Source organism: Lepisma saccharinum, chromosome 26, assembly GCF_977018435.1.
Source record: "Lepisma saccharinum chromosome 26, izLepSacc3.1, whole genome shotgun sequence".
NCBI classification, from domain to species: Eukaryota; Metazoa; Arthropoda; class Insecta; order Zygentoma; family Lepismatidae; genus Lepisma; species Lepisma saccharinum.
In genome coordinates, this window is record NC_139254.1 from 36,691,934 (window position 1) to 36,715,130 (window position 23,197).

A 23,197-nucleotide genomic window follows, 5' to 3' on the forward strand; every position below is an offset into this window, starting at 1 on the left:
ACCCGTCAAAAATGGTCGGATATAAAGCGAACAACCTTCTGTATGTTAGGGTCAGAGCAACCTAATTGCCCCTCATACATACAAAGGTGAGTATACAAAATAAGTAACAAATGTATTATTACAAAAGATAAAACATGCTAATGTGCTAATCTTCTAGATTGGAGGTGTTCAACATTGTTCTCTTGAAAAAGGGCAAAATAAATCATCATTGTTGTATTTTCAAAATGGTTTTCCAATTATACGAATATAAATAATAACTTAGCCTTTGGCTAGTGCTACAAACTGTGGTTTCTTTCTTGATACAATTGTGGGAAAACTATATGTTTATACGATCGATACCACAATCCCTGCATATACAATTTGTAACAAGGGTGCTTGGTTGTCTTTGCCTCTGGGCCAGTTATGCAAAAAACACCAAGCATACCATTATATTTCGAAATGGTCTGTTAAATTGTGAATAGAAGTAGGGGTTGTATACTGTATGAATTCCTCAATGTCGTCTAAGATCTTCTTGGCATTGTATGTTTAACACATACAGGGTTATGAATTTATACTATGAATTTTTGAATGTTTTTTTAGATGTGCCAACTCTCTAAATGACCTGCTGCATATTGAACACACAAAGGGTTTCTCTCCAGTATGAATCCTTGAATGTCTTTTAAGATTATGGATGTGTGCAAATGCTCTGCTACACACTGGACATACATGAGACTTCTCTCCAGTATGAATTCTTAAATGGCCCCTAAGAAGATGCTTGTATGCAAATGATTTGTAACACGTTGAACACACATAGGGTTTCTCTCCTGTATGAATTCTTGAATGTCTTCTTAGATCCTGTCTTTGTGCAAATACTTTGTTACATGCTGGACATACATATGGCTTCTCCCCAGTATGAATTCTTGTATGTCTTCTTAGATCTTCCTTCAGTGCAAATGCTTTGTTACACTCTGAACATGCATGTGGCTTCTCCCCAGTATGAATTCTTATGTGTCTTCTTAGATCTTCCTTCTGTGTAAATGCCTTGTTACACTCTGAACATACATATGGCTTCTCTCCAGTATGAATTCTTGTGTGTCTTATTAGATCTTCTTTCTGTGGAAATGCTTTGTTACACACTGAACAAAAATATGGGTTCTCTCCAATGTGAATTCTTGTGTGTCTTCTTAGAACTTCCTTCTGTTGAAATGATTTGTCACAGGTTGAACATTCATATGGATTCTCGTCAGTATGAATTTTTGAATGTTCACTAAGAACTTCCTTGTGAGCAAATGATTTGTTACACGTTGTACACACAAAAGGCTTTTCTCCAATATGAATTCTGGAATGTCTTCTAAGATACTTCTTGTGTGCAAATGCCAATGTGTATTCCAGTGATAACCTGAAAAGAAAGATGTGTTATTAAAGACAATTTATGACAGGATAGTACACAAAAATGTCTGCCATATTCTCAATACATTTTACCAACTAGTAACGATGCCACAGTTATTCGAGATTTCCAAATGCTACAATCACGAAAAACAAAATACTATCTTCATGCAGAAATACTATTTGTGAAGCACTAAAAGAAAGTTCAAGTACCATGAAAAACCTGCCATGTTTTCCCAACAGACAAGGTGCTCTTTAGTGTAGTGCGATTACTTCATATTTGCTGTTTGAAATTTTATTAAGTTTTTGATGTGCATGTCAGAATTTCTTGTTGATGACTGCTACATATTTGGCAGTTATTAATGGCAAAAACAAAGAAGAAATGCGACAGCTTTACAAAAATACCTATCATGCTTACTTCCACATAAATCTTGATCAATGACAGGCTAGGTGGCAGATCTTCATTCCGTGTTTTGACTGCTTGATGGATTGATTGATTTGGCTTAATTTTCTTTGCTTTCCTACCACTTTAGCTAATCACAAAGATGAGGATGAGATATGATATGAAATTGAAGGGATGCTTACAATGAACTTACATGCCCAGGCCGAGACTTAAACCTAGGGCTCCTGGTGTCATAGTGTATTCTGTTAATCACTCCGTCACAAGGGTAGGCAGTCATTCGGTCTCAAATCAAATGCACTGATCGATTTAAATGATGACATAAAATGAAACTTTGGTTTTTCGATTTCCACAGGTAAAATAAAGCTCCAGTCAATTCATTTGAGCTAAACAGGGTTTCGGTGAAACATATAGTTGAGGACATCAGGTTCTGTTTTGTTATTATATATATTGGTGCTAAATTAGCACTGGTAATCAATAACCTGTTGCAGATGGGAGGACAGCATTAACAATAGCGAGACGATATCTCTTAATTCGGATGACACACAATATCCCACAATTTACTAGTAGGCTATTTACTATCCGTGACAAAAATATTGAGCCCATGGTTTGCATGCTTGTAAAATTGTGCTCCATGGGAGGAAAAAGTCAAATATACCTCATTGGAAAGGTATAGTGTCTGCTTTTAGACAATAGCAAGACAAAGTTATTTTAACTTTATTTTTCTATTCAGACAGAAATGTTCGTAAAAGTGTAGTTTTTCCGTGTGTGTTTTACATAAGTCAAATTTAATTGTGTTTAGCTTTGTGTAAAACAATCGTAAACATTTTTTTTGTGATTGAAGCTTGTTCATGTCGTATGACCGATGTACCAATTATCTTTTATCATTACCATCGGTCTTTCCCCACGCTCCCCCAAGATCTAATTTTTCTGCTCTCTGAGAAAAGGACAGCCGTCTCAAACAAACCAGCATTCTTTCCCATGAAGCCCTGGATATATATTAGATCACCGCACCTACTTCGAGGAAAGAAGTCAGTGTGTTCCCGCAATAAACTTTGATATCCATCCAGTCCACATTCGGCTCACGTCACCATCAATTCACATTCGGCTTGATGGTTGAAATTTAGAGATGCAGCTAATCACGGAACTTCAGGCATTTTAAAATTTAAAACCCCCGAGACTCTCCCCTCGTCCTGAACAACGATCCTCTGTTCTCAAGGGAGTAAGAAGCTGCCCAGGCTCAGAATCAAAACAATAGTTCTACACATAACACACTCAGCAGACGACATTACTTACGCAAGTGCGCCGGTCAGTCTGGCTAATTGACAGTGCAGTGACAATGGTAAATAGTACGGAATCTTGACCCCCGACCTCGCTCGAAAATATATCTCTCCACCGTGAAAGTTAAGACAGCGAGAAAACACATCAGTATACCAAGTGTCAAAAGGAAAGTGCTCACTGTGAAGTTATTAGAGACTTAAATTTAATTAGAGCCAGATACTTCTTCGCCCTCCAAATTAACCTACGAACAAGATTCTATTGTTGATCCGTGCAAGGCTATCATCCCTTCTCTCATCCCCCTCAGTGTAAACATCACCACGTGTGGGAGGAGTTAAAAGTGCAATGACCAATAGAGAAGAGGGACAATTCCTCCCCGGAGCAGCGTACTCGGGAAATCAAGTGTGAAGGAAGAACTTCAAGAAAGACTCTCGCATCAGCACCTTTACATATCGGAGAGGAAAATATTTCCTCCTCACTTGACAACACTCTCGCATCAGCACCTTTACATATCGGGGTGGAAAATATTTCCTCCTCACTTTGACAAAGTTTGGACTCTTAGCGTTAAACTCAGTTTTCAATCAGACTTTTTAGCTTATTAAGAAATGGTGCGTACGTAAAGACTAGTGTTTGTGAGCAATGCTGGCTATCAGCGGCCTCCGCTGCTAACTTGTTTTGATCCAGTGCCATAAGTGATTGTATTTTGTCTGCAAGGCGTGTGGAGAAGGGAGGCGAGGCATTGTAAGTATTTCAACTGCAGCCCATTAAATACTATCTCATAACATGTTTCAGTGTTCTGATTTCTTCTTGTCAAAATAATTTTTGCATGCATTGGCTTGTGATCGAAGACCAACGTATTAGGAACTTATGCATCCTTCTCCGTTGGCCGAGCTCTGGGCCGTTAACACAACCAACCTCCCCATGTCTTAAATATTTTGGTACAGTTATTTCTAGGTTTTTCTCAATGTAATTAAACATTCATGCCTAATGCCAAATAGATTCAAACAACACCACCTATTTCTATTATAGTCGAAATATCTCAGAAAAATATAATGGTACTATCATCTGTGGAACAGCCACAATTAATAATTAATTATGATGTTGCAATCTCGGTAATGGTCAGCCCTATGGTCATCAAATGCATTTCAAAATCATGGCCGTGGAATAAAAATAAAATGTCCATATCTCATTCTTGCACACTGTGCGAATGGAAAACAAGAGAGAGAATTGCTTTTCTTGGCAACCAGTTCCCGTGCAATTCACATCGTTGTTAAGAAGGCATGTTGAGGAAGTGAGCTTTGTTGTGAAGCATCACTGCTTGCCCTTTAAACTCCGTCTGCAAGCAGCTTTGACATGGGAAATGAGCCGAATCAACGTGTTACACAAAGGGAAGCATTGTAGAGATATTGTAGAGGTATCGATATTCTTTTGTCATTTCAGTGTTAACGTTCTTGCCATGAATTATTGCCTGAACTCCAACATATCCATAATAATTGGTATGTGCATTCTATCCAGGCAGTCGGCTTCTCACAAGTTCGCATGTTTGTTCGTACACACAGTATTGAGTGATAGCGGTTCTGTGAAGTGACTTTTTTGTTGCACGAAAATGGCAAGATGGTAATATCATAGTGGTGTAAAAGAAATGATAGTTAGTGCCAAGACATATTTCGACCAGGAGAAACGAATGGGCTCATATCACGACATAAATCAGTGTCAAGTGCACTGCGGATTGTTTGGGGTTTATGTCAGCACAGTGAAAAAGGTATTTAAAGGAAAAAGGGAACAATAAAAAGTTGCATGAACTTGAAAGGAAGGAAAAGACTGCCCAATATTTTATTTTAATTATCCAGTTCAACAGGGCCTCCCTGATGGTGCAATGGTAGCATTGTTGCCTTGTAATCAAGGGGTCCCAGGTTCAATACCCGGTGGAGGCATAGTGGGTCGGATACCACTCTAAAAACTGTAGGTCCAGTCCCAATTAGCCTTACTGTGCATAAAGTGGACTTAAAACAACAATTCAAACAATCAAATACAGTTCAACAGAATCCTCTATGAATAGCATTTTATAATTTTACCTTTCACTCACTATATTAATTGAAAATGTATTAATGTTTTTAGTCCTTCCGTCTTTCTTAATTAGCCCAAAACTCCTTGCTCATTACAAGAGTTGCAGCTGTGAAACAGACCAAAATATAAAAGCATTATTTCAGGTGGAATGTATAGCAACACCTTAAATGTTGAAACCAACACCACTACTTGACACGATGATTAAGTGAATTTTGCGAGATATACACAATTTATATGTCTTTGCTCGAAATATATTTTAAAATGTTAGTTGGCGTGAAGGCTTCAATGCGCATTTTTTTAAAATATGATTTTCGTGCCCTGGTACACACCTCTCTCTGTTTCTCTTTTATGAAATCGATGTACACAGCAGGTGCGTTATTATTGTATACACCGAAGACTGGATCTCTCATCAACTTTATTCAAATCATCCTTATCGAACATCGTTGCACTCAATATATCTGTTTAAATGTGCGACATAAAATAATACTGGGAAAATGACGTTCATATAAAGCTGAGTTGAGTTGTTTTCAGTCTCTTTACCAGGTGCGCCGGTTAATAATTCTTAATGGATCCGAAAGAAAACAAGTGTATCTGGGGAGAAAGGTAACAAATGCTTTATTCAAAATATGCACCCTCGCTAGCTATACATTGTGCCCATCTGTCCGTCAACTTGTGGATGCCCTTCCAGAAAAATCATTCACATTTTGAGGTGATCCAGTCAGCAAGCCATTGTTCGACATCTTCGTAATTGTTGAAGTGTTGCTGGGAAAGTGAGTGAGACATCGATGAAAACAAGTGGTAGTCCGAAGGGGCTAAGTCTGGTGAATATGGCGGGTGGGGCAAGAATTCCCAGCCAAGTGAAGAAATGGTGTCTCTGAAGCCTTTCGCTGTGTGTGATGAGTATCAACTAAAGGTTAAAATATTAAAAATCAGTAACTTACATGTGTGAGCATGAGATTGGTCAAACAACATTTCGAAGGTTATACTACCTCCTTCTTCAGGTTAATGCGATGTTTTCAGACACCTGACATGGTGCTTTTTCGAGAAAGTGTTGGTTGAGGATGTAGGTCAAAAGGTATAGGAAAGAACACTTACTAAAAAGATGATGTAAAATATACATACTTAAAACCACGCAATACTCTATTAAAACAAAAGAACGACCAAAGTTCTTGAAGGCAAACTGCCGATCGGTGCTCGGGGTAGGCGAATGTACGGTGTCAGCTCGTGCTTGGAGAAGGAAAACTCCTCCTCTCCGGCCTTTCCCCAACTGGGGCTTGTGAGTCACCAGTCCAAGGTGAATTCCACTTCCACCTCGGCGGCTTTCCTAACCTCGGGGGTAACATGGAAGCCCATCTCGGCTCTATTCCCGGTGGCTTTATCCCATTTTTTAAAAAAGTTTATCCAGCCGTCTTCCAAGTTTCCGTCATCCCTATTGAGTTTATTCCAATTATCTGTGCATATATAGGCTGCCTCATAAACATTCCTATCTAATTTGTTGTTAATTTTCCTGATGATAACATTGTCACAGTACGTTTCCACAAGGATACGATGGCTTTCAGTCGCATTTTTCTTTTAATTGAACAAGAAAAGTAGGACGTGCCGCACATGCTCCTTATTTGGTTTGAAGGTCAACATGTTACCCTCACAAACACAATATCACGATCACTCGCACTCGGTTGCACATCCACGGCATTTTGACAGGTACTGTCCTGGCAACACACTGACGTAACAGTTGAGACTGAGCACCAACCCTTGCTTCCAGCGCCATCCAGCGACGAAATTAAGAATTATTAACCGGCATACCTGGTAAGTCCACTTTATTAAGAGGTAGGCTAATCGGGATGGGACTTAACAGTTTAAAGTGGGATCTGAACCACTATGTACCTCCACTGGGTATTGAAGGAGACAACGTTCATATAAAGATGAGCCAACCCCCATGGCAGAGTGGCTAGCACATCGTGCTAAGATACCAATGGGTCTCGGGTTCAAATCTCAGCCTGTGATGGATGTTTCTGAATGTCCCTTCATCAATTTCATCATATCATCACTAATCCCCATCTTTGCAAATTAGCCAAAAGTGGCACAAAAGTGAAGTAAATAAAGCAAATCAATCATATGAAGATAAAAGCTTGACGAAATGATAAAAAAAAACTGCAGTGCAGCAGTACTCCACTTGCAATATCAGTAATATTTTATTCATTATTTTATGCTGCACCAATACTTTGGATCGACTCAACGGAACGCACTTCCGCAATTCTTGCAGCAAAGTGCAACAAAGCAGCAAAGCCTAGACATATGTCATATTCAATTATTTATTGATGCTTAATTTCAAGGGTATACAGTATTACGATTGTCTGCCATCTTAGGAAAGGTGTCCGACCCTTATGTCACCTGAAAACCCAAACCTCAATCCAAACAATTTTCTACAAAAAATTAATTCAAACAGGTTTTCATGCGACCACCATCCGCTAGCGGGAGATGCACTGTTTGGAGTAACACAGTGCAGATGACTTACAAATTTTGATTGTGTGTGGAAACGGAATTACTAAAATTACTGTATTTCAAATTTTTTTTAAAAAAAGTAATATTACCCATCTATTTTTCGAAGATCCTGTACCGGATCTTATATAGGGACATCTATGAATGCAATTTAGAATTTCAGTTTCACTTAAGGAGAACTTTAAAGTCTGTGAAATCATAAACGAAGTAAGTATGTGTTGCTGACTTTCTGACCACCCGGTACCACTGAAATATACAAGTAGAATTAAATTAAATTCTTGGGCGTGTGTTTAATTTTGAAAAATAACTCTCATTGTTGCACCATATTAAACCGTTTCAAACAATAATTTGATCATTTGATCACTGACGTTAAGTCAGTGTGTGCATAAAATCATCACCCACTACTACATGTCGATTAAGTGCGAGACATTTACTATACTGCACACATTCAAGGGTGAGCAATATTATTAAAGAAATTAGAATTTTTTGAGCAAGGTATTGGCATTTATAAAATGAATTTATCATGCTGTTGTCTCACAACGGTTGAGAAGCATTACACCATAATGAAGCTGCCGTACCAACCAGTGCCCATTAACAGCACAGAACGGTTATTTTGACAAAATCCGTTTCCCTGCTGGCTGCTTTAGGGAGGGGGGATTTTTAAGGTTGTCGCTTCTTGCCCAAGCAGTAGTCCTAATTGGTTGTTTGACCACGAGTTCCTTCATAGGTAAAAGCGTAAATAGAGGGTCACTGCCATAAAGGCAGTCCCCGTGCCGGCTGGAAGGGCACCTCCACTACAGGTGGTCAAAATACACGAGATCTTGTTCCATGATCAAGTTTAGTTGACACTGAGTCAAATAACATGATATACAATTGAAAGGCAGAATACAAATATTTTATGCTAAATACAAATATAAAGAAGTTTAATACTATGATATTCATTTACAGACATAGTTCAAGAAGAACCTGTATCATCAAGGATACATTTGATTAAGTGTGTTTAAATATGTAGCAAGATTTCTTCGTTTTCTTTTGCTTTATGTGGAAATTCAAATATAGAAATGTGCCTTCCCCATGGCCTTGTAATCAAGGATTCCCAGGTTCCATATCCTATAACCTCATCTGCCACCCTTTTCCTATCAATAAGCAAGACATACTACCTACCGCAACTTCTTATAACCTACAGAAGAGCATGTCGAGTATACCTAAAATAGAATCTTTCTGAAATGAAGTAAAGAATTTTCGTTTAGCAGAGCAGAGATTGTGTTCAAATACTACGATGCAACTTGTACGTTGGGACTACTAGCATCATAGGGCAATGTGCTAACCACTCCGCCACAAGTGCCAGCAAACAATGAAGCGTGAATTTCAAGCCTCCATGACTTTAAGCGTAAAATATGGTTGGCTTATGAATGTTTTCTTACATATGAACACAAACTGTTGTTTTTGATTGATTGATTTGGTTCATTTTACTTCACTTTTCTTTCACTTTTGGCTAATTGTGAAGATGAGTGATGATAGCGTCACGTATCCCTCATTTTCATTTTCGAGTTACGTGTAGCTAGGCAGCCTGACAGGAAGTATAGGAAAGTGTTAACTTCAGCACCAGCTCAGCGAAAAGCATTCGCCAATATTTGCAGAGGAAAATTGATGAGAGAGAAAAAGGGGAGGAGTTTTGATTAGGAGGAAGGGAGTTGGATCTGGTGAGAGAGGCCAAGCGAGGAGAGCTTACGAGCTACCGCTAACCCCCAATAGAATAATATCTTTAATCTAAAAGGCTCCAGGTCTGATCCCCGAATCCTTCGAGGTTCATTTCTGTCACAAGACGTGGTAGAGGTGCGATTTGGGCCTCTCATCCATTTCCTTTCCGGAAATGCGATGAGAATAGACCGTTAATTTTCCACGTAATGGTGGTATCAGCCTTTATTTATTTCATCTTGCAATAAATGCAACTGGCATTTCTTTGCCAACCCAAGAGAGTGATGATAATGTGGAAAACTAGGCGCACACTTTAACAGCAACCCATTTTACTAACTGGAACTTAATTTTTCTCACATTTCACTTCTTAGTGTTTTGCACTCTTAGCGCCACTTAATGTTCTCACAAATTGCATTCATTGTTCTAAATTTATATTGGTGACCACGGCAAATTATTTCATTTTTGACAGCGACGTCGTGATAGTTAATGATGTGGAATGTTCAGTTTAGATTATTGTGACGAATTAGATGCAACCCTTGATAGAATCCAAGCTTTGGCAGAGAATGTGGTTGGCGGAGAATCCAGTTTTGTAAATACTCAACCATCTGCGTCCTCCACCCCAATAAGGCGTAGCCCTGTATTTACCCGTAGCCGGGCTAGACTTTTGCCTGTTAGCACCCCAGTTCGAGTCCCGCCCAGAACTATGGCATGCACAGGTTTTATCAACCCGTTCTTGTTGGACGGCTTACAGTTCCAAGGCACGGCCGGAGAAGATGCAAATAAATTTTTGATAGAGTGGAGAGTTTAGCTCTACTTAATGATTGGGATACCCCGAAAAAACTACAAGTTTTGCCGGCTCTTTTACATGGGCCAGCCTTAAGATGGCACCAAGCATGGGTACAAACTATGGGAAATCAGGCCATTACGTATGATCTCTTTAAATCTAAAATGATTGAAGAGTTTACCGGATCCATAGACAAACTGCAATTAGAAGAGCGCATTAAGCATAGGCTACATCGAGACGACGAATCAGTGTCGGATTACATAAGAGATAAGTAGCTTCTCTTATGTAAAATGGATCCGAACATGCCCATCAGTAAACAAATAAAACATTTGTGTTTGGGTCTTCAACCTGAATACATTCGCGAAACTTATAAGAAGGAATATGCTTCGGTCCCTGAGCTCTTGCGAGATTTGAAGCAATTCGAAAAAATTCAGTTTTTGATTAAACAGAGAAAAATCCAGGAGTTGATGTCAGAAGCTCAGAAAGGTTCATTGTTCTATCCTGTGAATGAATTGAAACTGCCATGTGCGCAACAGCTCCCCTTTCACAACACGCCGGCGAGACCTTGTGAAACACCACGTTCTCAGGCCCATCCCGACCTCGAGAAGCGTGTCACCGCCATGCAGGCTGAACTGGATTCTTTGAGAGTACACAACGTTGTACCTTCAAACCCAGGACCTTCGACCCCGGGACCTTCGTCTCAGGAGACAGGTCTCGAAGCTCAATTAAAGAGTTTATCTCTTAAGATGGATGAAATGGTGAACGCCCAGAATAAGCAGGACAGGCATACACAAGACACCCGAAATAACTTCCCACGTTATAATAATTATGAAGGTCAATCCTATAGAGGTAACTATAGAAATAACAGAGGTTATTTTGGCCGTGGTAATGATAATTTCCAACAAAATGGTTATCGTCGGAACAGATATTATCAGACTCCCAATCGCGGCCAGTGGCGTAATGGAAATTCGCGCTTTCATTCTTCGCGTAATTTTTCGCGGGGCCGGGGCACGACCGGTGATCGGGGCGACCGGGGTTCGACCGGTGACCGCCGTGAGGGGCAGAGATGTGATATTTGCAATTATCCCAATCATGATTCGTCTGTCCGTTTTCAGAATAGAGACAATTTAAACGACTAGGGACTGTGCATAAAGGAAACATATGCCCAGCAAATGTTGTAGGTCGTACATTGACAGTTTCCACCTTTCAAAATGCTGACTTAATTTATGTAAATGGTAAAGTTTGTGGTACACAGCACAAGTTCCTTTTGGATAGCGGATCTCAAATTAGCGTTATAGGAGATATACCAGCGCCCGCCCATACCCCTAGATTTAAAATTAATACAATAGTTCAAGGCGTCACTAATGGGCAACTCCAAATCAATGAAATTGTAATTTTGACCTTTTCTTTTAATGGACATTCTTTCAGACACCCATTCAGATACATTCCAAAATTTTCGCATGGCATTATATTGGGGAATGATTTCTTAAAGAGTCACAAGGCAAATCTTGATTTTGAGTCCAATAAACTTGTTTTAACACGTTTTGGTACTCCCCCCAGAAACCGTATCCAGAGGGAAAGTGGTAAACCTTTTGCTGTGTCCGTGAAAGTTTCAAATATGCTACAACACCTTTTACGACCAGAATTTGTGGCACCTAAAAAGATTAGAGTAAAACCTAGATCTCACTTATGCATTCCCGTGAAATTAGTTAATACTCACGATAAGGCTAGGAATATTTTAGAACCAGATCAACAATTTCAGATTAAATCCGGCTTACTAATCCCCCGGGCTCTTCTCAACTCGGATTCACCCCTGATTTGGGTAACTAATCCACTTATGCATAACATTATTATTAAAAAGGGGACAAGACTAGGACAGGCCGAACTTTGGCATCCTCTTTGCACTCGTGACAGTTCTAGCCAGTGCACGGACGCAAGTAGGGAAAGTTTAAGTGAAATCTATGTTCAGAAAGAAAGTTTTGGAGAAAGTACTAAAAATGCACAGGTTAATATCACAGCAGAATCACAACAACCCAGTGGCGTGCATCCCGACGTCACTACACTTGACATTAATCCCGAACTGCAACCTGAAGAGAAAGAACAATTGCTACAATTACTGCACAAATATAAACAGGTTTTTTCGTGGTCCGAGGATGATATGGGTAAAGCGACAAATTATGAGCACAAAATCAGGCTAAAGGATGATTCAGATTTTCATTTGCCACCTTATCAAGTACCGATTCATCTTCGTGCGCAACTTTATGATCAAGTTGATACTTTGTTACGGCAAGGCGTAATTCGTCCGAGCACCTCACCCTTCAATTCTCCTGTATTTTTAGTTCGTAAAAAAGATGGTGATTACAGATTACTCCAAGATATGAGATTTCTCAATTCACGTACTGTCTTTGACGCGCTTTCGATAAATAATCTCCAGGAAACGCTCTACAACATGGGTGGCAAGCGGTACTATACTTCGTGTGATCTCCGCAGCGGATTTTTTCAAATACCATTATCGGAGAATTCAAAACAGTACACAGCATTCACAATTCCTGGGAAAGGTCACTATGAAATGCAGTATGCTGTACAAGGCCATATTACATCTCCAGCAGCGTTAACCCGCTGCCTTCAATTGGCTTGCTCTGGCTTAAATAACGATCATTTTTCATCCTACATGGATGATCTCTTCTGCTATTCCGACAAATTTTCAGATATGTTAACAACACTTGAACGGCTATTTCAATGCCTGATTGCTGCAGGATTACGCCTGGCCCCACACAAATGTCATTTTGCATATTTTCAAATTATGGCACTTGGGCACAAAATCGGAAAGCATGGCTTTTCCGTGTCTGACAAAATAATTGACTCCATCACCAACTATAAAGTTCCAACTACTACAAAGCAGGTCCGACGTTTTTTAGGACTTTGTTCTTATGTCCGAAAATTCATCAAATCCTTTTCAGAAATAGCTGAACCACTACAAAGATTGATCGGTAAAAACAAGAAATTCGTATGGACTGACGAGTAACAAGCAGCCTTCGAGAAGTTAAAACATGCACTGATTACAGCCCCGGTTCTGTTACCATACAGCCCCGGCAAGGAAACGCGTCTTTATACCGATGCAAGCACAAAGGCGATTTCTGGCGTTTTAATGCAGCCTAACGCCCAGAATGAATTTCAACCTATCGCATATTGTAGTCGCACGTTAAAAGAACATGAAAAGAAGCTAGGAATAATTGAATTGGAACTTACTGCAATTCTATATGCTTTTAAAAGCTTTAGATTCTACTTACTTGGCAGGGAGTTCGATTTATTTACAGACAACCGAGCTATTACCTATATTCGCACATCACGTCATCTTTCTGCTAAACTTTTAAGGTGGTCTTCCATTCTCGAAGAGTACAATTATACTGTATCACACTGTAGATCTACTCAAAATATAGCAGATTCACTTAGCAGAGAGTGTGGCAATTTGCCTGCCGACAACGAGCCAGAGTTGCCAGAACCACGCATGTTTTTATTGCAGGACACCACTGTGGACGTCGCCTCACACCAGCGTGCAGATTCATTTTTTGGTGATATTATTAAAGTTTTGGAAAGCCCAGAAGACGAAAATGTGGACATTTCGCCAACCCTTCAGAGACAAGCGTGCTCCTACACACTGGAAAATAATTTGCTATATAGGCAACATAAAATGGCGGGTGGATCTCGGAAACTACTATGTATACCCCGGTCCTTGCAAAAATCGGTTGTCGAATCGATTCATTGTTCTCCTATAGGTGGAGCTCACTTCGGCTTTACCAAGACGTATCATAATGCTCTTTCTAGATTTTATTTCCCTTTCATGAAGAATCTCATACAGAAAATTGTCAGGGAATGTATTGTTTGTCAGCAGCATAAGAGGCCTGTCGGATTCCCAAATGGCGAGCTTTTAACCTTCCCCCACAAAAACCTTTTGAGAGAATTGCGGTCGATTTTAGCGGCCCCTATCCTGCGAGTGGCATGTTACGCCACAAGTATATTTTAGCGTGCTCAGATTTTGCGACCCGTTTTCTCATTGGCAAGGCGGTATCCGACGTTTCAGCTGCGACCGCTGCTGATTTTATTTACGAGGAAGTAATACTTAAATTTGGTTGTCCGCTAGAGATCACTACGGACAGGGGAACAGGATTCACATCCAAAGTATTCCAGGAATTAAACTCTAGAATGGGGATACAGCTTAAGTTTGCGCCCGCTCAATTCCACAATAGAATCGGGATTATTGAAAAATCACATGGCACTTTGCAACAGATTCTCAAGAGATTTGTCTCGAGCTCACACTGTAACTGGAGCGATTACTTGCAACCTGCTATTTTTTCCTGTAATATTAGCAGGAATGAGAATTTGAAGAGTTCACCATTTTTCCTACTTCACGGCTTTGAACCCCGGACTCCGGCGGAAGCGGCTCTCCACGCAACACCGTGTGACCACCCGTCCAACGAGACGAAGATACGCATCCTGGAAAAAGCACGTTTATCAGCCGCCGAATGCCTACAGAAACGATTCAAGGAGACGAAGAAATACTACGACAAACGGCATAAGTCTGTGAACTTCAATCAAGGAGACCAGGTCTTGATATTTGATCCTACAAACCGCATTGGCGGGGCGCGATGTTTCAGTAATATTTTCCGCGGTCCTGCTACAATTTTAGAAAAAATAAATCCCAACACATACAAGGTGGAATTCACGAACAAGCGGGGTAAAACCGTCATCGATGAAATTGCTGTCCAACGCTTGAAGATTTATCACCCACCTTCAGATGGAGATGGCGACGAAGATCTGCCCATAACGGAAGAAGGGGAGCAAATCGAAGATTAAAAACAATGCATGTACGCGCGTTATCTAGTCATACAGGTTTTACAACATCCTTTTCACTTAAAGATAAAATACGAGTAACATTTCTATACCTTTTCATTTGTTAATAAATTTTATGTGTGAATAATCAATTGTTACTAACCAAACGGTTGTCACTAAGTGAAATATTCAGTCATACACACTAAATTACATCGTCAGATGAAAGCAACATTGACTTTCAACAACACCGATATATATATTTTCTGTACTGCGCATAGACACCAGGAGTTTATTTAGTAACTACACAATACTATAATAGTAGTGATACGTACGAAATATATTTTAATGCGCCTTTTGATTATCCTTTCTCCAGTTACCCAGGGATCCCAATTAACTGGTGAAAGTACCTTTCGTTATCGACGAAATGGCATAAGATGCAGGTCTCCAGAAGACTTTAGTTATATTTTTCAAATAAATGTGCTAAGCACATATAAATAATGAAATATGAACATAAGATGTTCCACTGTAATTTTAGTGTTAGAGAATTTTCATGGCTGAACAATACATTCACATATTTATTAGCGTCGATTTTTTTATTTCCAGATCATCGGATTTACATCTTCCCAACTTTTTTCCTTTTACCCGCCTCTAATAATAAATTTTATAGTGCAAAAACAGAATAGGATTACTTATATTTAAGAACCGAATAGGAAACGAACAGCTACGGTATCTTTTGAAAATATATATATAGAGCTCATAGCACGCCTAATTAACGATAATTTAGTGTACTAAGTGGTCAAGAATGGATTGCAACCATCCTACTATGAATAGTTTGGGAGTACTTATAGTATTATATATTAATTTCCCATCAGTTCAGGCGTTATCATTTACAGAGATATTTTCAGAAGCGTTCCAATTCCCGTATGTAATCTGTACCAGTTTGGTCATTGCGACCTTTGTTATATGTTTTATTTTAGTAATTATTTTACTCTGTTCTCGTTTTTATCGCTCTAAGCCTGCAACAAAGAAGCTTCAAGTACAAGACATTGTGGTACTACATGACATAGCTAGCGAAGTTAACTCAGAAATGAATCATGTTTATGATAATGTTTGCATGGAACTAGAAACAAACACCCAGGGGATAGTACCACTAAACCCTTCTCCAATACCATTTGTTCAGATTGAGTGTAGACAGCACCCTGCTCCTCCCACCTGTGCTCCTGACAGACAGTTACCTGACGTAATGGATGAAGGTGTTACTGAGCCTTATTTAATACCAATTTCTGTTAATATCCTAGCTCAGGATCAACCCATTGCTTTTGTCCATCACGATATGTATGATGATTTATAATTGATTTACGTGCCAATATAAATTGTTTATATTTTTTTTTTCATTGTGATAAATTTATAGTTTCCATTATGTCTACACCCCACATTTGCACTATAGTTCTTGGTGCACGGTTAGGTACACATTTTTGCAAGCGTCGTCACGTTTCTCTTTTCCTTACAATTTTTTTTCTCTCTCTCAAACCCCCCCCCCCTCCTAGTACCCAGCGGAGAACCGCAAGAACGCAATAACTCACATTTCTTGCAAGTTAATTTCCTCCATTCCGTTTTACTAGCGTTAGTTAATTCCAGCTAACTCTGACGGCTGCGATTCAGCGTTCCCATACACCCAGTAACCTTGGACAGTTCCGGCCGAAGGTGAAAATTGATACAATGACAGGATTGCAATATGACAATGCGCAATAGCTAACCCCGCTCCTTTTCCAAGGAACCGACTCTGAGCAGAACAATACATCTCTTGTTACCTTTTCCTGACTTCGCATAATCTGTTGCCTAGCGGCGACTGTATTGCTCTCGCAGCCGGACAAGATCGAACCATGTTCCAGCATGCTTAGCTTTTAGAATTTCCCCACCCCAGAATATTTACGAGAATTATCCTGACGCCACAATTTTTTGCACTTCAAGCCATCACTCGCATCGAAGCTGCGGTCGAAATTTTATTTACTAGTTGGCGATTATACTTCATCACCATTTCAGTACTCTTAATGATGGCTGGCCTGTTCCAATGCCTTCGTCCGTAAATTAAACATTCGTAGAATTACTCAAATGTCCACGGGCAGATTTAGGTTCATTTACATTTACAAATTCAAATGACATTATTAAGAGACGACGTAACTGTAAATTTAATCAATTTCTTAAACCGTCGTGTGTTTTATTACCTTTGGCTAATTGCAACGCACATCACGACGCATATTGCGACAGTACGCGAATTGATACCGGGGGTTGACCGTGTCCCAATGACTCTCGAGTCAGGGGCATACCGTCCGGACCGTTGTGGATTCCCCACAACAGCCCGTTTTGGCTTAATTAGCCTTGGTTGAAATCTTTGATTGATTTTTTTTGTTTGTTTCATTTTTTTTTTCCACGCCCCCATCTCTTGGTCATGTGAAATGCAATTTACACCTAGCAACCGCATCAATTTTGCAAATTTCCTGATGAGTCTCATTCTCCTTTGTTTCAGACACGAAGCGAGGATGCCTTACTTCGGTTGGATTATATTCCTTCTATCCCTCACCATTCCCCCAACCTTGCCCTTAACGACGTCAGATGAGCGCGATTCGATGTTTATTCAATCACTTGGCTTGCACTATGAAAAACAAAGTCTACTGATCCATACTCACCGCAACATATATACCACGCTTAATGTGCATCTAGATGTGAACATTGACATCAAAGACCCCGCCGACTGCCCTCATGGGTCTCAAATTGCCGCTCAAGCCCACGCAAAAATTGACACTTATTTACTTGAAATTTCCAATTATTTTCCTTGCCGTTTTGTAGTCGGCGACACGAGACCCCATTGTAGTTTAACTCCAAACATTTCATCTGACGCTCAGCCTAGGAATAAACGTTCCTTAATCCTAAATTTACTGAACCTATTTAGCGCGGGTATGTCAATTTATAATACTTTCTCTATCCATCACCTTCAGTCCTCGGTACAAACACTCGCCGAAAATCAACATGAGATCTCTGCAGAACTCACACGTATGAAACAAGATGAACTGCGTACCTTTGGTATAGTTAACAACATTTTATTGATCCTTAAACGTTCAATTTTGGATTTGCAGAAAAATTTAATGGCCAGGTTCTGCGATTTGTACACAGCGGAGCGTCATATTTTGTCCCTTCTCCAAACAGCTGGAATTTTTGAGCGTGTAGATTTTCTCATAGCCGAAATAGCAACCAATAAACTATCATATCATATGATATCTCCCCATTGGCTGCGCACTTTTATAAATTTACATCCTGATTTCAAAAACACTCTGTATACGACAGACGTTGGTTTGTTCTACACTTTGTCCAACGTATATCTTATTAATTACGATATGACTTCACGTTCCTTCCATTTATTAATGGAAACTCCTTATCTATCATTAAATTCAATTTCTCCAGTGTTCAGAGCAATCAATCTTGGCACCCTTCGACAGGACAAATGGTCACGAGTTAAAGTACCCGAACTGACTTATACAATCCAGCATAACGGCTCTCCTCGTGTAGTGGAAATTGTGGACAGTAGTTGTCAGTTCATTTCATTTTTATATATATGTAGACACGCCGAATTGTCAATCCAGGAAAACGTTATTTGTCTTCAGAATTTGGTTTACCATAACTACAACTTCCTGTGCAATGGAAATAAAATCTCATACTGGCCCCGAGCTACAACGAATTCGAACACGGAATGGTGTTCTGATCTCTGGTAAAGGACAATTTAAACTGTCTCAAATTCTTCATGGCAATGTCAATAGTCAAACCACGGTGTCTGTATTGGAAGGAAATTCTGTGTTTTTGCATTACAATGACTTCGATCAACTTATTTTTGCTGATGAAATAATTCACACTCGCCAATCGCTGGACACGACAGTCAAACTGACAGATGTTAATCTACCTTTTAATTTGTCTCTCAATTTTTCTGACATCATCCTTCCGGATTGGACTGATATGAACTTAGCTTTACTGAAATTAAATCAATCTTTGGCCACAGAAATCCCGTTACATGAGATCGTTTTCTCAAAATACTCAATCGCCATATTCCTTCTGGTCGTCTGGAATTTTGCACTTACCGGCTATGCCTTATATCATTATTACATGAAGTGTCGTTCTTCAACTAGTACATAAGAATTTAACTTTCACTTATTACGTCACTGCAATTACCCTTCCGACAACCACATTTCTAACAATCACGGCTATATTCCAAATTTTGTTCCGATTCGCATATCTATTTTGCTTTCCCAAACCTCTGTAGATTTACGGACAATCATTGCAATTTTGTTAGCCTTCAATCAATATTCTCACCACGTTTACACCCCCGAAATGGTAAAATAATGTCTCACATCGTGAACCTTCACATCTTTAGCATATCAGTTATTTAAAATTGATTTACATTCTTTATTGCTTTTTATTATTAGTTATTATATTTTATTTAACATTAGGCCCCATTTTTAGTGATTTTGTACCTTTATTTGAATGGCATACTCTGGGTTATTGTGATTTTACAGACTGTATTTTGAAACCTTTCCCTGTTCCTTTTTTTTTCATTGGCCACCTCATTCCTATCCTCACCTAATAATGTCTCGTATCTCCATGACGCCTACATCGCATAGCAGAGATTTCCTGAGACGCCTTCAACATTGGAATTCTACGCGCCGGCGACCTTCAGAGAGCAGCTCCATTTACCATCGCCTCTCAGTTCATGGAGTCAACAATTTCAGTTTTCACCCGGCATACATAAACCCGCCGAGTACTTCGCATTACCTCCTCGAACTCAGGACTGCACAGCGACCGTCGGCCGATGGGATTTGTGCCAGCCACCAGAGCACACCTACAGTTTTCTCCCATTTCTACGCTCCGGCCCTCAAGATGCAGCGGATACACGGCCACTTCTCGCAAAAGTACTGTCTATATTTTCGCTGGAACTCCAGTCAGAACTACATTCCAGCTCAAAGTGATGCAACGGATGAAAACTTTTCCCGTCATGTGTCCCAGCCTACAAGTTTCAAGTGGCCAGAAGAAAACATGACACCTTTTACCCCATCTTCAGTATCCTTCGATTTGTTTATCATTCAGACGCCCGTACGCAGCAAGACCAGCTTTTCTTTCATGTACGGTCCCCACCACAAGTGTGTTACCATCTTCGAGTGCAGGCATATGCAACCCGACAAGCACACCTACTTTAGCTGTTACTTCTACAGCATGGCAGACTTTACGAGACTAGGTTCCCTAGTCCGGTGAACAGCATTCTCCTCTGGATGATTATATCTACTCATATTTAATGGACGGTGTTGGACAATTTTGGTATTTTAATACGTAATGCACTATAGCATTATTCACTATAATATGATATATTTTCAACAATCTTTTTTTTTCTCTCATTTTTATTGGAAGATGGTACTTATATCTTCTATACATATATTATTCTCTCAGAGAGATTCAATGGACGGAGAAACTTGCGTGTGCTTCGATACAATATACATTCACCAGGATCCTCTTATATTAGTGCAAATTGCCTTGCAATTTATTGTGTCGTGAGCTGTTGCTCCCATATCCCTAATGTTTTGGTGTTAACCCCCCTCCCCCACATGCTTAGTGGGTGGAGCCACAACTTATGGCTTTGGCCATTCTGACGTCAGTTCAGCAGACAAGTGAATAGCAACTCCTCTCGTGGGAGGATTGGCCGAGTTCAGTGGTGTGTGTGTCTGACGTATCAAACATAGTTCTCTGACCCGAGCCGACATTACCGCTTAGCTCGTGTTGATAAACATTTCTTGGAAGCCAATGTATGCGTGCTCAGCATAAACATTGTAGTACGCACGCGTTCATTTCATTCATGCTAGAGACAAACGAAATATGGCATTGGACTTCTCATTTTTGATTGCCATCTCGGCTTTTAATTTTAGTTTGCTCCCACAGAGCTTTTGTTTTGATATTCGATAGTCCAAATTAGATTACGACTTGACACCTGTCAACCAAATCTAATTTTGACTGCATTTTTTTTTCTCCTTCCCTTTAGTTTTAGAGTTAGTCTGTAGTGTTCATTTTCACTGATGTGAAATGTATTTTTATTTTTCTTCATTAAATAAATAGACCTTCTAAGGGACTGCATTGGCATAACCGGCACTGTACCTGCAACTTGTCTCAACGTTTTAAAAATTCAAAGGAATTTTTTTCGCCCAGCTGGATACCGTCACGTATCCCTCATTTTCATTTTCGAGTTACGTGTAGCTAGGCAGCCTGACAGGAAGTATAGGAAAGTGTTAACTTCAGCACCAGCTCAGCGAAAAGCATTCGCCAATATTTGCAGAGGAAAATTGATGAGAGAGAAAAAGGGGAGGAGTTTTGATTAGGAGGAAGGGAGTTGGATCTGGTGAGAGAGGCCAAGCGAGGAGAGTTGGTCTTGAGTTTTGGGAGAGAAGAGGAGAGTGGTTCTGGAGTAAGAAGAAGGGGGTTTTGAGTTTTGGAGAGAGGAGTGCAGCGAAGCTGTGTGAGATTTTAAGAGGCGAACTGAACTTCAGCAAGCGAGTGACAGTTATTTTAGAAACTCTTCGGTCCACGCTTCCAAAGAGAGAGACAGGTAATATACTTTCAATGCCATCCTTTGCCAATGCAGGCTTAAGGTCATTGTAACCCAAATCTAGAGAGTTGCCATTCTATAAAGTGTTATGTAAATTTAAGTGCATTCAGGTACCTCCTGCAGTATGCAGATGCAGCCAAGCGAGAGCTTACGAGCTACCGCTAACCCCCAATAGAATAATATCTTTAATCTAAAAGGCTCCAGGTCTGATCCCCGAATCCTTCGAGGTTCATTTCTGTCACAAGACGATAGGATGAAATTGATGACAAAGAACACCAATTTTCAGTCAGGGATTTGAACCTGAGACCCCTGGCATTGTATCATTCTCTGACAACCATTCCACCATGGAGGTCAACCTCTGTTGTTTTCATTCAACAGAGATGTGTTGTAGCAATGTAATGTGGAGTCTGTTCCTCTTTTGTGGTTTTGGGTTTCTGAAGTGAAGTGATAGTCTGTCCAATTTTTCTCTTCATCTTAAAATTTGAAACCAGTGATTCTAACGTCTCAATCAAAATTAATTTCACTATTGAGTTTAGAAGTGTAGTCCATAGATATAGATTGGTAATTTGCATGATTTCTATTTATTCGACTCCTACATACATGTTCTTAATTCAAATTATGTGACGCTCAACATGTAGAACATATATGATCTTTTCCAAATTCCTCCTGGATGCCTCCCCAGATTTCATGAAAATCAGAGATGGTTAGGTTGAAAATTGCACATATCTGTGTTCATTTGGCATGGATGTTTGTAAGTGTCTATACATCAATTTCAGCACATCATCACTCATTCCCATCTTCACAAATTAGCTAAAAGTGGCACAAAAGCAAAGTAAAATAAAGCAAATCAACCAATGCTTCATTGTTTAATTGCTATTTGCAAAAATTCATGCATCTGCCCATATAAATGCAGCAATTCTGAAAATAAGAAAATATTCAAGGAACTTTTGGGGAACTATGATCAAAGTATTGTGGTACTTGGTTTCATAAATTTGAAAATACTTCATGCACTCACCTTTCTGTCTCTGCAGATGGATCTGCATGTTCAACTGTGAGTTCACTCTTCACACCTTCAGGTTCTACATTAACATTATCACTCTCAACACTTTCAAATGCACCAGCACCAAACTGTGCAATATCATCACTCGTATCCAAATCATTACTATCCTCCTGTAAAAATTCATTCATCCCAGAACCCGAGTTCAAGTATACGTGAAATGAGCTAGCAGCTACATCCCCTGCCTCTTCTACTTTCATTTGTTCCTCATTGGGTTCAGATTTAATAACTGATGATGATGATGAGGATGCTGGCTGCCAAGTGTTTTCAGTTGACTCTTCATTTGGTTCACTCTTGATTGAACAACTTATGAACTCAGGTTCTACCCTCAGTAAGTTGGACAAAGAGAGATCATGAAACTCCATCTCTGTTAATGAGGGTGAGGCACTTCAAAATCTGAAAAGACATTTTACACACAACCATCAGATGGTGCTCAAATAGAAGACAAAATACAATATATGTGTAAAGTGGACTTAAAACACCAACTCGAACTCAAACTAAAAAACAATATATGTAGGCAGATTGGGATAAGGAGAGGAGGATCGCTTCCCACAAAGGATATTGTGATATTGGTATGGATGGCAA

At 39.7% G+C, this 23,197-nt stretch overlaps 1 protein-coding gene across 1 annotated transcript; it reads right to left on the minus strand.

Moving 5' to 3' along the window:
* Window positions 1–343: 343 nt before the first annotated feature.
* Window positions 344–22,979, minus strand: LOC145979566 (uncharacterized). The gene is made up of 2 exons (XM_083112538.1): window positions 22,571–22,979; window positions 344–1,378 (listed from the first exon to the last, which is right to left on the minus strand). The coding sequence occupies exons 1-2, from the start codon at window positions 22,975–22,977 to the stop codon at window positions 541–543; spliced, it is 1,245 nt and encodes a 414-aa protein (XP_082968664.1). The 5' UTR covers window positions 22,978–22,979; the 3' UTR covers window positions 344–540.
* Window positions 22,980–23,197: the final 218 nt, after the last annotated feature.

Bases quoted from the DNA above. Each gene is read 5' to 3' on its own strand.
- LOC145979566 (XM_083112538.1), bottom strand. From the start codon at position 22,977: ATGGAGTTTCATGATCTCTCTTTGTCCAACTTACTGAGGGTAGAACCT. The intron at 1,379-22,570 runs GTGAGTGCATGA...CTTTCTTTTCAG, and splicing joins CCATCTGCAGAGACAGAAAG to GTTATCACTGGAATACACAT.